Source organism: Pecten maximus, chromosome 8 (assembly GCF_902652985.1).
Source record: "Pecten maximus chromosome 8, xPecMax1.1, whole genome shotgun sequence".
In the NCBI taxonomy this organism is placed as follows: domain Eukaryota; kingdom Metazoa; phylum Mollusca; class Bivalvia; order Pectinida; family Pectinidae; genus Pecten; species Pecten maximus.
In genome coordinates, this window is record NC_047022.1 from 24041686 (window position 1) to 24058363 (window position 16678).

The 16678-nt window shown below is 37.7% G+C and overlaps 1 protein-coding gene across 5 annotated transcripts in view; it reads right to left on the minus strand.

Annotated features, from left to right (window-relative positions):
• Window positions 1-16678, minus strand: part of LOC117332865 (sodium- and chloride-dependent GABA transporter ine-like) — a 91105-nt gene that overhangs the window by 16114 nt on the left and 58313 nt on the right. For all 5 annotated transcript variants that reach the window (XR_004533796.1, XR_004533795.1, XR_004533794.1 and 2 more), the window contains exons 4-8: window positions 16449-16583; window positions 15886-16156; window positions 15019-15151; window positions 14069-14203; window positions 4127-4230 (exon numbers count right to left, since the gene is read on the minus strand). Coding sequence is in view for 2 of the 5 variants with exons in the window: in XM_033891924.1 (XP_033747815.1) it covers window positions 4127-4230; window positions 14069-14203; window positions 15019-15151; window positions 15886-16156; window positions 16449-16583 (778 nt within the window). In the remaining 3 variants the exon portion in view is untranslated. The remainder of the gene's footprint in view (window positions 1-4126; window positions 4231-14068; window positions 14204-15018; window positions 15152-15885; window positions 16157-16448; window positions 16584-16678) is intronic.

A 16678-nucleotide genomic window follows, 5' to 3' on the forward strand; every position in this document is an offset into this window, starting at 1 on the left:
CTGAGAAACCAAGAAAGCTACAATGAAATCCAGACAATCTACCCTTACCCATTCTAAACCCCTAATCTCTACCATTCCTCATCCTACCCCTAATCTCTACCCTTCCCCATTCTACCCCTAATCTCTATCCTTCTCCATCCTACCCGTAATCTCTACCCTTCCCCATCCTACCCGTAATCTCTTCCCTTCCTCATCCTACCCCTTATCTCTACCCTTCTCCATTCTACCCCTAATCTCTACCCTTCTCCATTCTACCCCTAATCTCTACCCTTCTCCAATCCTACCCATAATCTTCTACCCTTCTCCAATTCTACCTAATCTTACCCTTCCCCATCTGACCTCCTAAGCTCTATATACCCTTCTCCTTTCTAAACTACCCCTAATCTCTACCCTTCTCCATTCTACCCCGAATCTCTACCCTTCTCCATTCTACCCCTAATCTCTACCCTTCTCCATCCTACCCCTAATCTCTATCCTTTTCCATTCTACCCCTAATCTCTACCCTTCTCCATTCTACCCCTAATCTCCATCCTTCTCCATCCTACCCCTTATCTCTACCCTTCCTCATCCTACCCCTAATCTCTACCCTTCTCCATTCTACCCCTAATCTCCATCCTTCTCCATCCTTCTCCATCCTACCCCTTATCTCTACCCTTCCTCATCCTACCCCTAATCTCTACCCTTCTCCATTCTACCCCTAATCTCTTTGTTCCATTAATTCCCTGTATTGAAACCCTTCCCATGTATATCTTCACCTTTCTTGCTCTATCTACATGTATAGACCCATACTCTTTATGAAGACCATTCTATTCCTAGAAGTAATCAGCCTTCTCTTGTGAAACATTTTTTTCAAACTTTGATGAACTTATTCAGATAACACCTTTTCCAAAATAATTCACAATGGTAAATTTTTGATTTACTATTTGTTGTTTTTAGAACATTTTTGTCACTTACACAATAGCTAACCTTTGTCTTTAATTTTACACAACAAAGTGGGGCCAAATATTTATAATTTCTCAAATCCATTGTTCCTAGTGTAGGAACGGAACACTGTACGATATCAACATCTGGACATATGGTATATGTTCCCCATTCCCTTCTTTCACTTTCTCGAAATTGTTATGAAAATATAGAATTTAGATTAAAATAAGATCAATACAGAATTCAGACAGAAAAATACTTTTCTTAAAAGATGTGTGAATTCACTTTTTTTTGTTCATAATCTAAATCATTCCTTAATTTTCCTCAATATATTTGTTTCAACAGGTAAATTCACTATCGGCCAAAATCATTGTTTTGTAACATGTGCTTTCATGTTTGGTAAAGGATCAATTTCTATTCCTTTAGGAGCAGATATTGTACAATTTGTGAATAACAGTAAGTATCAAATTTCACAATTGGGTTGTGTAGACAATACAGTAATGTACTATAGATTTTGTGACCTTGTGTAGACCATACAGCAATATACTATAGATTTTGTGACCTTGTGTAGACCATACAGCAATATACTATACATTTTGTGACCTTGTGTAGACCATACAGTAATGTAATATAGATTTTTTGACCTTGTGTAGACCATACAGGAATGTACTATAGATTTTGTGACTTTGTGTAGACCATACAGCAATATACTATAGATTTTGTGACTTTGTGTAGACCATACAGCAATATACTATAGATTTTGTGACTTTGTGTAGACCATACAGCAATATACTATAGATTTTGTGACCTTGTGTAGACCATACAGCAATATACTATAGATTTTGTGACCTTGTGTAGACCATACAGTAATGTACTATAGATTTTGTGACCTTGTGTAGACCATACAGCAATATACTATAGATTTTGTGACCTTGTGTAGACCATACAGTAATATACTATAGATTTTGTGACCTTGTGTAGACCATACAGCAATATACTATAGATTTGTGACCTTGTGTAGACCATACAGAATTACTATAGATTTTGTGACCTTGTGTAGACCATACAGCAATATACTATAGATTTTGTGACCTTGTGTAGACCATACAGTAATATACTATAGATTTTGTGACCTTGTGTAGACCATACAGTAATATACTATAGATTTTGTGACCTTGTGTAGACCATACAGTAATGTACTATAGATTTGTGACTTGTGTAGACCATACAGTCAATATACTATAGATGTTGTGACCTTGTGTAGACCATACAGTAATGTACTATAGATTTTGTGACCTTGTGTAGACCATACAGTAATATACTATAGATTTTGTGACCTTGTGTAGACCATACAGTAATATACTATAGATTTTGTGACCTTGTGTAGACCATACAGCAATATATTGTAGATTTTGTGACCTTGTGTAGACAATACAGTAATGTACTGTAGATTTTGTGACCTTGTGTAGACCATACAGTAATGTACTATAGATTTTGTGACCTTGTGTAGACCATACAGTAATATACTATAGATTTTGTGACCTTGTGTAGACCATACAGTAATGTACTATAGATTTTGTGACCTTGTGTAGACCATACAGTAATGTACTATAGATTTTGTGATCTAGTGTAGACCATACAGTAATGTACTATAGATTTTGTGACCTTGTGTAGACCATACAGCAATGTACTATAGATTTAGTGACCTTGTGTAGACCATACAGTAATATACTATAGATTTTGTGACCTTGTGTAGACAATACAGCAATATACTATATATTTTGTGACCTTGTGTAGACCATACAGTAATGTACTACAGATTTTGTGACCTTGTGTAGACAATACAGTAATGTACTACAGATTTTGTGACCTTGTGTAGACCATACAGTAATATACTGTAGATTTTGTGACCTTGTGTAGACCATACAGTAATGTACTATAGATTTTGTGACCTTGTGTAGACAATACTCCAATACCGTAGATACGGTGATCTTACATACCCGGTAGATGTGAAAATTGAATACTTACGTCACAAATCTTCCAAAAAGTGTAATTTTAGATGCAATTGTTTAAAAAAAAAAAAATAAACTTAACAAAAAACTTCAAGGGATTGATTTTTGCCTTGCGTCACTTTCAAGTTTTCTTTGCATTCTCCCATATCTGATATCAAAAATATGGATAAAAAAACCTATTTCAGATAAATTTGTATGGAATATTTTGAATTACACAATTTTTACTTAAAGATATATGCCACTTTATGGAACATCATATTTTAATCTGTACATATGATGCTGTTATAGTAGTATTGTATCTTTTAAATACATCTTCAATCAAAAGTTGTTTTTTTTCCCCCAATTACCATATACATATGTATATGTTTATAATTTTTTTACAATTAAATTGTTTCTAATTGGTCTAGAACTCTTTTGGAATTAAGGTACACCTCACACTAGGGTAGCATATATCCTTAAATAAATGAACTAAATTAAATTTTCTTTGACAAAATTTAGCGACCTGCATCTTTAATTTAGAACCCAGCTAGATCAAACTTCAGTAGTTTATACACAGACAAATGAGAATTTAAATTAATCTTCATTATTATAATCAAATTGAAAAAAAAAATCTTCCTTTCTATATTTTTTGTTTGTTTTTTGTTTTAGAATAAAGTCTAACTCAAGAATACTTTTTTTTATTAACCTATTGAAGCTTGGTATCACTGGGTCATCAAAATTCTACTATAATTCTTGAGAGCTCTGAAATATATTCAATTTTAAAAGAATTGCTTAAATACTTTTAAACAATTTTCATAGAAAATATGAATATTTCGTTTTAGATAATATTCTAAAATTCTTCAAAGCCTGATTTATAAAAAATAAGAAAATTTACATTTGAAATCTATTTTCATATAAACTGTTCTTAAACGTTTGAATATAGAACTCCATGATTATGAAAATGTTTCGTAATGACCAAAATTTTAGTTTTTTCAGAAAAAATATATTAAGATCCTGATGATATGATTTGAGACAATTTAGATTAAATAATTACTGGTATCTGATTTTAGCTTTAAAACTTTTTATCAGATGTAAAATCAGGCTTTGAACAGATATGGGAGAATTCCAGGATCAACCTGTAAGTTATCCTATACCAAACATGGAAGCTGGCATGTGGACGTTCAACATAAAGATGCTGAGACATGTTTACATACTTCATAATGTTATTGTTGAATTTGTTATAGCTTGACATCGTTATGATACCACCGAACGCTATCCCGAGAGAATTGAAGTTCTGTGCTGCGGCGTACACCCACACCTGTTAGGAATAAAACAGCATCTCATATACAAGTAAAACAGCCAGGTGCCATAGTGAGGTAAGGCACAGGGCTACAGTCTGGTTACGGGGTGATAGTAGTCAAAGTACAGGGTTATACAGCCAGCAGGTCATATCAGGTTACAGGATTACAGCCTCATGAGTCAGGTTACAGAAATCCTAAAGTCAGGTAAGGGCTACTTTGTTTTCTGGGTAATACCCTGTTAACAGTCAAGGTCATTTGAGGAGGAGTCTCCTTGTAGTAGGGGTATGGATCAAACACTCACTAGAGGTACGGATCAAACACTCACTAGAGGTACAGATCAAACACTCACTAGAGGTACGGATCAAACACTCACTAGAGGTACGGATCAAACACTCACTAGAGGTACGGATCAAACACTCACTAGAGGTACGGATCAAACACTCACTAGAGGTACGGATCAAACACTCACTAGAGGTACGGATCAAACACTCACTAGAGGTACGGATCAAACACTCACTAGAGGTACGGATCAAACACTCACTAGAGGTACGGATCAAACACTCACTAGAGGTACGGATCAAACACTCACTAGAGGTACGGATCAAACACTCACTAGAGGTACGGATCAAACACTCACTAGCGGTACGGATCAAACACTTACCAGAGGTACAGATCAAACATTCGCTAGAGGTACGGATCAAACACTCACTAGAGGTACGGATCAAACACTCGCCAGAGGTATGGATCAAACACTCACTAGAGGTACGGATCAAACACTCACTAGAGGTACACATCAAACACTCGCTAGAGGTACGGATCAAACACTCACTAGAGGTACACATCAAACACTCGCTAGAGGTACGGATCAAACACTCACTAGAGGTACGGATCAAACACTCACTAGAGGTACGGATCAAACACTCACTAGAGGTACACATCAAACACTCACTAGAGGTACGGATCAAACACTTACTAGAGGTAGGAACCAACACTCACTAGAGGTATGGATCAAACACTCACTAGAGGTACGGATCAAACACTCACTAGAGGTACGGATCAAACACTCACTAGAGGTACGGATCAAACACTCACTAGAGGTACACATCAAACACTCACTAGAGGTACGGATCAAACACTCACTAGAGGTACACATCAAACACTCACTAGAGGTACACATCAAACACTCACTAGAGGTACGGATCAAACACTCACTAGAGGTACGGATCAAACACTCACTAGAGGTACGGATCAAACACTCGCTAGAGGTACGGATCAAACACTCACTAGAGGTACGGATCAAACACTCACTAGAGGTACGGATCAAACACTCGCTAGAGGTACGGATCAAACACTCACTACAGGTACGGATCAAACATTCGCTAGAGGTACAGATCAAACACTCACTAGAGGTACAGATCAAACACTCACTAGAGGTACGGATCAAACACTCAATAGAGGTACGGATCAAACACTCACTAGAGGTACACATCAAACACTCAATAGAGGTACGGATCAAACACTCACTAGAGGTACGGATCAAACACTCAATAGAGGTACGGATCAAACACTCACTAGAGGTACGGATCAAACACTCAATAGAGGTACGGATCAAACACTCACTAGAGGTACACATCAAACACTCACCAGAGGTACGGATCAAACACTCACTAGAGGTACACATCAAACACTCACCAGAGGTAAGGATCAAACACTCACTAGAGGTACGGATCAAACACTCAATAGAGGTACGGATCAAACACTCACTAGAGGTACACATCAAACGCTCACCAGAGGTACGGATCAAACACTCACTAGAGGTACGGATCAAACACTCGCTAGAGGTACGGATCAAACACTCACTAGAGGTACGAATCAAACACTCACTACAGGTACGGATCAAACTCACTAGGGGTACGGATCAAACACTCACTAGAGGTATGGATCAAACACTCGCTAGAGGTACGGATCAAACAAGCGCTAGAGGTACGGATCAAACACTCACTAGAGGTATGGATCAAACACTCACTAGAGGTACGGATCAAACACTCGCTAGAGGTACGGATCAAACACTCACTAGAGGTACGGATCAAACACTCACTAGAGGTACGGATCAAACACTCACTAGAGGTACAGATCAAACACTCACTAGAGGTACAGATCAAACACTCACTAGAGGTATGGATCAAACACTCACTAGAGGTACGGATCAAACACTCACTAGAGGTACGGATCAAACACTCACTAGAGGTACACATCAAACACTCACTGGAGGTATGGATCAAACACTCACTGGAGGTACAGGGTTACAGTCATGTTCAGGGTTACAGCTAGGTACAGGGTTACAGTCAGGTACAGGGTTACAGTCAGGTACAGGGTTAGTCAGGTACAGGGTTACAGTCAGGTACAGGGTTACAGTCAGGTACAGGGTTACAGTCAGGTACAGGGTTACAGTCAGGTACAGGGTTACAGCCAGGTACAGGGCTACAGTCAGGTACAGGGTTACAGCCAGGTACAGGGTTACAGTCTTGTACAGGGTTACAGTCAGATACAGGGTTACAGTCAGATTGAGGGTTACAGCCAGGTACAGGGTTACAGCCAGGTACAGGGTTACAGTCGTGTTGAGGGTTACAGTCTTGTAAAGGGTTACAGCCAGGTTCAGGGTTACAGTCAGGTACAGGGTTACAGCCAAGTACAGGATTACAGTCAGGTACAGGGTTACAGCCAAGTACAGGATTACAGTCGTGTTGAGGGTTACAGTCGTGTTTAGGGTTACAGTCATGTTCAGGGTCACAGCCAGGTACAGGGTTACAGTCAGGTACAGGGTTACAGTCATGTTCAGTGTTATAGTCAGTTACAGTGTCGCAATGAGTTATTGTACAGGGTTACAGCCATGTCACATTAGGTTACAGAGTTTCAGTCTGGATAGCCAGGTAACAGAAAGGCTAGTCCTGTGAGGGCTACTTTGTTTTCTGGGTAATACCCTATCAGTATTTTGAGGTGGAGTCTCCTTGTAGTAGCTGGTGGCTACCTCACCAACAAACACACCAGAGACCCATCACTTGCTATCCAGAGCGAATGGAGCAAAGTGCCTTGTACAAAACAAGAGGGTACAGGTGCTACAGCAAAGCACAGGAAAAATGAGGCATACCGCTATTAAGTAAATCACAGGAAAAATGAGGCATACCGCTATTAAGTAAATCACATGATAAATATTGCTGCTATTGAGGACATGAATACATTGTACTTAAAGTCATGTGGATACAGTCTAAAGGGCAAACAGCCATAGATAAGGAAAGGGAGGGACTAGAGGCTCGGGACTAAAGAGGATGCATTATAGAGGGCAAACAACCATAGACAAGGAATGGGAAGGGACTAGAGGCTGGTTACTAAAGAGGATGCATTCTAGAGGGGAAACAACCATAGACAAGGAAAGGGAAGGGACTAGAGGCTCGGGACTAAAGAGGATGCATTATAGAGGGGGAAACAACCATAGACAAGGAAAGGGACTACAGGCTCGGGACTAAAGAGGATGTATTCTAGAGGGGGAACAACCATAGACAAGGAAAGGGAAGGGACTAGAGGCTCGTGACTAAAGAGGATGCATTCTAGAGGGGGAACAACCATAGACAAGGAAAGGGACTACAGGCTTGTTACTAAAGAGGATGCATTCTAGAGGGGGAACAACCATAGACAAGGAAAGGGACTACAGGCTTGTTACTAAAGAGGATGCATTCTAGAGGGGGAAACAACCATAGACAAGGAAAGGCGAGGGACTAGAGGCTCGGGACTGAAGAGGATGCATTCTAGAGGGGGAACAACCATAGACAAGAAAAGGGAAGGGACTAGAGGCTCGGGACTAAAGAGGATACATTCTAGAGGGGGAACAACCATAGACAAGGAAAGGGAAGGGACTACAGGCTTTTTACTAAAGAGGATGCATTCTAGAGGGGGAACAACCATAGACAAGAAAGGGAAGGGACTAGAGGCTCGGGACTAAAGAGGATGTATTCTAGAGGGGGAACAACCATAGACAAGGAAAGAGAAGGGACTAGAGGCTTGTTACTAAAGAGGATGCATTCTAGAGGAGGAACAACCATAGACAAGGAAAGGGAAGGGACTAGAGGCTTGTTACTAAAGAGGATGCATTCTAGAGAGGGAACAACCATAGATAAGAAAAAGAGAAGGGACTAGAGGCTTGTTACTAAAGAGGATGCATTCTAGAGGGCAAACAGCCATAGATAAGGAAAGGGAAGGGACTAGAGGCTCGGGACTAAAGAGGATGCATTCTAGAGGGGGAACAACCATAGACAAGGAAAGGGAAGGGACTAGAGGCTCGGGACTAAAGAGGATGTATTCTAGAGGGGGAAACAACCATAGACAAGGAAAGGGAAGGGACTAGAGGCTTGTTACTAAAGAGGATGTATTCTAGAGGGGGAACAACCATAGACAAGGAAAGGGAAGGGACTAGAGGCTTGTTACTAAAGAGGATGTATTCTAGAGGGGGAACAACCATAGACAAGGAAAGGGAAGGGACTAGAGGCTAGGGACTAAAGAGGATGTATTCTAGAGGGGGAACAACCATAGACAAGGAAAGGGAAGGGACTAGAGGCTTATTACTAAAGAGGATGCATTCTAGAGGGGGAACAACCATAGACAAGGAAAGGGAAGGGACTAGAGGCTTGTTACTAAAGAGGATATATTCTAGAGGGGGAACAACCATAGACAAGGAATGGGAAGGGACTAGAGGCTGGTTACTAAAGAGGATGCATTCTAGAGGGGGAACAGCCATAGACAAGGAAAGAGAAGGGACTAGAGGCTTGTTACTAAATAGGATGCATTCTAGAGGGGGAACAACCATAGACAAGGAAAGGGAAGGGACTAGAGGCTCGGGACTAAAGAGGATGTATTCTAGAGGGGAAACAACCATAGACAAGGAAAGGGAAGGGACTAGAGGCTCGGGACTGAAGAGGATGTATTCTAGAGGGGGAACAACCATAGATAAGGAAAGGGAAGGGACTACAGGCTCGGGACTAAAGAGGATGCATTCTAGAGGGGGAACAACCATAGACAAGGAAAGAGAAGGGACTAGAGGCTCGGGACTAAAGAGGATGCATTCTAGAGGGGGAACAACCATAGACAAGGAAAGAGAAGGGACTAGAGGCTTGTTACTAAATAGGATGCATTCTAGAGGGGGAACAACCATAGACAAGGAAAGGGAAGGGACTAGAGGCTCGGGACTAAAGAGGATGCATTCTAGAGGGGGAACAACCATAGACAAGGAAAGAGAAGGGACTAGAGGCTCGGGACTAAAGAGGATGCATTCTAGAGGGGGAACAACCATAGACAAGGAAAGGGAAGGGACTACAGGCTTGTTACTAAAGAGGATGCATTCTAGAGGGGGGAACAACCATAGACAAGGAAAGGGAATTAAGGGACTAGAGGCTCGGGACTAAAGAGGATGCATTCTAGAGGGGGAAACAACCATAGACAAGGAAAGGCGAGGGACTAGAGAATAAAGACTGAACAACCACAGAGGGGCAATACACCACGGACAGGAAAAGGGGAAGAGCCAGAGACTTAGGCCTAAACAGGTGGCATTTTAGGGGAAAACAGCCATGGAAAGGTAAAGTGGAGTGGTGGGTGCTTAAGAGATAGGACTCAACAAGACTCAGTGAAGACTGAGTAGCGGGTAATGGAAGATACAAGGTAAGGGAAGGAACCAGAGTATTAATGCTAGGGAGAGTGATCAGGAAGGAAGGAGGTCTGATAGCATTGGGGATAGAGAGAGAGGACTTACTAAAGTAAACTATAGTCAGTGGAATGCTGTGATGGTAGAGTCCAAGGACTGGTGGGCCCAAGAAGAAGACCACAAAGTTATGTTTGATAACAGGCAAAACCTTCATAGTCAGAACAGCATCAGGTAGGAGGATTACTATATCTTGGGTCAGAGCACTGAACAGGACAGAAAAAAGTACATACACAATGTATTGTATGCATACAATTCAGGGTCATTACACAATGTATTGTATGCATACAATTCAGGGTCATTACACAATGTATTGTATGCATACAATTCAGGGTCATTACACAATGTATTGTATGCATACAATTCAGGGTCATTACACAATGTATTGTATGCATACAATTCAGTGTCATTACACAATGTATTGTATACATACAATTCAGGGTCATTACACAATTTATTGTATGCATACAAATCAGGGTCATATCAGACTCAAAAGAGCTAAAGCCTTAGGTTGGATTTTTTTCTTTCTTTTTTTTTGCTGTTATTCCTGAATAAACATTCTTTTATATAAAGGAAAAAAGCATGCATCTTTTAGTAACAGAAATATTAATCTCTGTAAGAAAAAAAATAAGTGTCATCATCGAATCCTGAGGTTAAATTCTGTGGCTGAGGAGAGATTTGGGAGGTAAAGTTTTAGTTCTGTGGCTGAGGAGAGATTTGGGAGGTAAACTTTTAGTTCTGTGGCTGAGGAGAGACTTGGGAGGTAAACTTTTAGTTCTGTGGCTGAGGAGAGATTTGGAAGGTAAAGTTTTGGTTCTGTGGCTGAGGAGAGATTTGGAAGGTAAAGTTTTAGTTCTGTGGCTGAGGAGAGACTTGGGAGGTAAACTTTTAGTTCTGTGGCTGAGGAGAGATTTGGAAGGTAAAGTTTTGGTTCTGTGGCTGAGGAGAGATTTGGGAAGTAAAGTTTTGTTTCTGTGGCTGAGGAGAGATTTGAGAGGTAAAGTTTTAGTTCTGTGGCTGAGGAGAGATTTGGAAGGTAAAGTTTTGGTTCTGTGGCTGAGGAGAGATTTGGGAAGTAAAGTTTTGGTTCTGTAGCTGAGGAGAGATTTGGAAGGTAAAGTTTTGGTTCTGTGGCTGAGGAGAGATTTGGGAAGTAGAGTTTTGGTACTGTGGCTGAGGAGAGATTTGGGAGGTAGAGTTTTGGTTCTGTGGCTGAGGAGAGATTTGGGAGGTAAAGTTTTGGTTCTGTGGCTGAGGAGAGATTTGGGAGGTAGAGTTTTGGTACTGCGGCTGAGGAGATATTTGGGAGGTAGAGTTTTGTTTCTGTGGCTGAGGAGAGATTTGGGAGGTAGAGTTTTAGTTCTGTGGCTGAGGAGAGATTTGGGAAGTAAAACGTTTGGTTCTGTGACTGAGGAGAGATTTAAAAGGTAAAGTTTCAGTCCTGTGGCAGAGGAGTGATTTTGGAGGTAAAGTTTTGGTTCAATCACCAAAAACCCTGCATTTTCAAAACAGTATAAGATGGAATCTTCATCACTTTTCCAGTCCATCAAATTTTCAAAGCAAGCAAATAAATCATGGTAAGTTGAAACAATTTTACATAGTTCTCATACTACAAAATTAGGAAAATTTCATTTCTATGTGAAAGATATGATCGAACAATTGAACTTTATGTTAATCACAGATCTTGGAAATATCAGTACGTGTTTATGTATTTTTTGTGATCCTACAATATAAACATTAACAGCTGCCAGGCTCTTTAATACTGGAGATTTAGTAGAACTTATTTAGAATCAAGGATCCCCCCATCCCACTTACTTCCACATACACACACAAACACCATCCACCTCATATCTCTCAAACTATCTCTGAGGGTTATTGAATTCGTTCATTCCGGTTTCACTACCCCGAAAAACAAATGCATAAATACATACTTAAAGAATACAATAATTTCAAAAGACAATACAACTTAAATAATACATATTAAAGAATACTAAGAAAATTATCCTCAAACCTTAATTCTTGCTGTACAAATAACTCTTTACCTCCATCACCTACACTTCAAAATAAAAGAGGAAGCATCTAGTTTAGAACTTTGACAGGGACTTCCACAAATCTACTTTAAATAGAATCCACTCTCTCAAGCATTCCTCAACACACTTGGACCGATAGTCCATACTTGATTTCTTTGATTTTCTCATAACATTACCTCACACACAAAATATGGGTTTAGAATTTTTTAATTTAAAGACAATAAGATTACCAAAATGAAGATTACCTATTAATTAAAACAATAAATCTTCATTTTGACAGGACAAACAGGTACAGATACTTCCAAGATCTAAATGTAATGTACATTTTTGAATAAGACATTAAACTCTGGTTTATGAACAGATAATAACAATTACAGAGAAACAAAGTAGTTCCAGAATTAGGGTTGGTTCTTGCCCAAAACACAAGAAAATTTAATCAAAATTCAAATAAAATTTTATCTTTCCTCATCTGTAGGATTAACACTTATTTTGTACATGGTAAGTTTTGATCAAAACTTTCTACTGTTGTGTTTTTACAAGGTACTTTCAATGTGAAACTGTCCTTTGACCTACAAAGCAAATTTCATATAGCTAATTCCTGAGAAAGATCTGTGCTATATTTTATAAGAAACGGTGATAGAAAACTTCATTATGGTCAAATTAAATGTTTGTCTGGCTGGTGGCCATCTTTATTCCTGATCAAAAGGAAGATGAAATGCACGAAAAAGTATTTAAGAAATAAAAAACAAATAACAAACTTTAAACTGCTGCTTTAGAAGATGGCAGTCCTGTAGCCATTTTCTTTATGAGATATCATTGACAACATATTTAACTAAATTCGAATTAAATAATCCCTCAACTACTTTCAGAGAAACAACAAATTTTCAATTGCCAAATTTAGAGATGGCCGTCCTGTAGCCATTTTGTTTGAGATAAATTGCAACATACTAAATAAAGGCCAGTAAGAATAATGATATCAAAATATCAGCATTCTATCTTATGTTTAGTTCTAAAATTGATTGTTTGTAGGAATTATTGCGCCCTGAACAAACAGTGTCATTATCAGTTATGATATTCTTGTAGTTCTGTTCAAGAAATAACAATTATAGTGTCACGTTCAGCGACTAAATTTCAAAACATCATCCCAATTGTATGACATTTTGTACTGTAAATTTGTGTCAGAACCTTCACAGGCATGGGTAAATGGGAAACCTATACATATATATGAAGTTAGAAAATACTTGTTCTATATTTCTTTTCAAAAAACCTGCCAATGTTGAACAGCCATCTTGCAGCCATAACTGTCAAAAGGTCACTGACAGTCCAAATAAAAGTCCTTGATGCGTGGCTATATGGACCAGGCAGTACTATCATTCAGTTCTCTTATTACTTGATGAGAAATAGTGATAACAAACTTTAAAGTCAGTGTAAAATAAAATAAGGGTTAAATGGAACCTTCTTCTGAAATTTGAGAACAAGTTGTTCAGTACTTCTGGAGAAGTAGTCATAAAAACAATTGTTAAGTCTGACAACAAATACCTGACAGACCAAGGATGGAAGATGATTTGAGGAAAATTGTATATTAAAAAGATAGAAAACAAAGTGTTCGATTTTAAAGGAAGCATTTCCATTCAGCAGAAATTCAGATACAAAAGTATGTGAAATATCATATTATAGTCAAAAGTCAGACGATTAATGGCCAAAATTAAAGAAATGTAAAACAAATTGGAAGTTTTAAACAAATTCCATACAATATGAAAATGCTGTTATGCAATGAAAAAATAAGAAATAAGTAAACTGAGAAAAATGAAAATTATAAAATATCCATGAAAATTGATAACTAAAATATATATTCTGGTTTTCTTTTCAATTTCTTGAAAACACCCACACAAATAAAAATGTTTGATGAGATCCCTTGAATTAAATAGAAAACATTTTATTTTCAATATTCATATCATTTTTAGACAAAAGGGCATGTTTTATATTAAATGATATATATAATGAAGCAGAAAAACATAATTTTTTTTACTTATTACTTATTAGTTTTATTTTCAAATACAAATATAAAAAACTACTAACCTTGGGATCAGCAAGCAGCTCCCATTTTGGCCAGATGAAGTACATGATTCCATTCCATGAGCCAGGCAGAGTTACTCCCCTTACCAATAAAATTACGAGCACCAAAAAGGGAAATGTGGCAGTGAAATAAACGACCTGAAAAAATGAAAGTTTAAGTAAGTAAGTAATAACATTTTATTTGTTTTATTTATCGATAGGTTAAAATCAAGTTATTGTATGTATTAACAAATATAAGAATATGCTGATGTGCTTTCCCTATAACACAGTAAAATAATATGATGACCTATTTTCCCTTTAACACAGCAAAATAACATGATGACCTATTTTCCCTTCAATAAGGTAAAACAAGATGACATACTTTCCCTTCAACACAGTAAAATAATGACCTACATTCCCTTCAACATAGAAAAATAACATGATAACCTACTTTCCCTTCATCACAGTAAAATAACATGATGACCTACTTTCCATTCAAAACAGTAAAAATAACATCACCTATTTTGATTTTTCCCTTCAACACAGTAAAATAGCATGCTGACCTACTTCCCCTTCATCACAGTAAAATAATATGACCTACTTTCACTTCAACACAGTAAAATGACAGTGACCTACTGTCCTTTCAACATAGTAAAATTACAGCAACCTACTTTCCATTCAAAACAGTGACCTAAAAAAACTTTTTCCAGGGTTGCCAACTCACTCACGTGAGATAAAAAACTCACATAAAAACTTCCCTAAAATGTCCCTTCTCACCTTGAAGCAATCCTCATGTAACATGAGGTACAATTAAATCTCACACATCGATAAAGTTTTGTTAATTAAGTCGCCTCGTGCGAAGCGATAAAATCGGTGACTTAAGCTTGGGACCGTTCAAAGGGGAATAACTTTTTCTTGGACACAGTAAAATAACATGACCTACTTTTGACAGTGTAATAAACATGTTGACCTACTTTGCCTGTGCCCTTTGGCCCCTTCCATATACAGAAGTACACGATGATCCAGCATAACAATAGGATTAAGGATAGGTCCCAGTTTAGTGTTCCCATCTCCTCAATTCCAGAACTCTTTCGCAACATTTTTGATCTAAAATTTAGAGAAAAAAAAGGTTATATCAATATGAAATAATGTAATTTTATTTCTGGCGGGTAACTTTTGTATTTCATTTAAAGAATAACTAGCACATATACATGTAAATCTATAGCTAGTATGACAAAATATTCTGTCTTGTACTGTGGCAAGAATTTAAATACTATTAGAAACAACTAGTGCTAAAAACAATTAACACTAAATTTATCAGACAATATTTGTAGCTTTCTGATATATTTGTTATATAATTTCTTATTGTGGTGGTGAGTTATATAACAAATCAAGGGAGATAACTCCAACATTATAACACTAATACAGATAAGTTCTGATGATGATGATGGTGAGTTACATAACAAATCAAGGGAGATAACTCCAACATTATAACACTAATACAGACAAGTTCTGATGATGATGGTGAGTTATATAACAAATCAAGGGAGATAACTCCAACATTATAACACTAATACAGACAAGTTCTGATGATGATGGTGAGTTATATAACAAATCAAGGGAGCAAACACCTCCATCATATAACACTCATTTAATTTGAATACACAATTACAATAGGATTCGGTCTAAAAAGAACTTTTTTCATACCAATACTCCATTTTTTTCATTTTTTAAAACATTTATATCAGACAGTTAACAATAATGGGACATTTGTGATACACGATGACTATCCATAATCCAGAATAAATATCCTACCCTGATAATTTGCAAAATAAACATACTCAAAAAAATCTTCTGTAGGTGAAACAGAGCCGTTAGGTTTAACGAACTTGGTGACATTCTGCAGCACGGTGATATTGTTTACTGTAATGTTTAACACAGATTGTGTTTTATTTCCGTCCCAACAAAGTGGTGAGTTCCACTCATGTCCACAGTGACTCCATGGGAGCTCTCCACTGAAGCTGTTAAAGAGGTAATAAAATGACCAGGTGATGATGACGTTGTAGTACGTCGTAAACAGGAAGGATATCACTACAGTAGCAAGACCAGCTCCTGTGGAACAAACACAAAAGTCATCTTTAACATACTTCATTTATATCTTAGAATTTTCAAAACTATTTTATAGCATATTTGAAGAACTATTTAAAAGTCATTTGTGAAACTGAAGTGATTTATATATACATTTACAATAAAAATAGCATCAACATATTATGATCTATACACATTTGAAAAACAAAATTAATATATAAACACATAAATATGCATGAATTTACAAACAAACATCATTCACATCTCGCCCCCTCTATTTGTATGTATATAGAAGGCATTTTGGTGAAATTGTTACCTTTGAAAAGTGGACAGATTTTGGCGAGTGCCCCGACAGGCCCTTGTTGTGTATACTGTCCCACCGTGAGTTCCATATATAGTAACGGTACGCCACATAACACCAACATCAGGAAAAACGGGAACAGAAACGCACCTACAAAAAAAATGTACAATACAAAGTCACAAGCTACATAAATATTGTTAGATTGGTACATCCATTGCGATTTTTTTTATGAAATTTTTAATCAT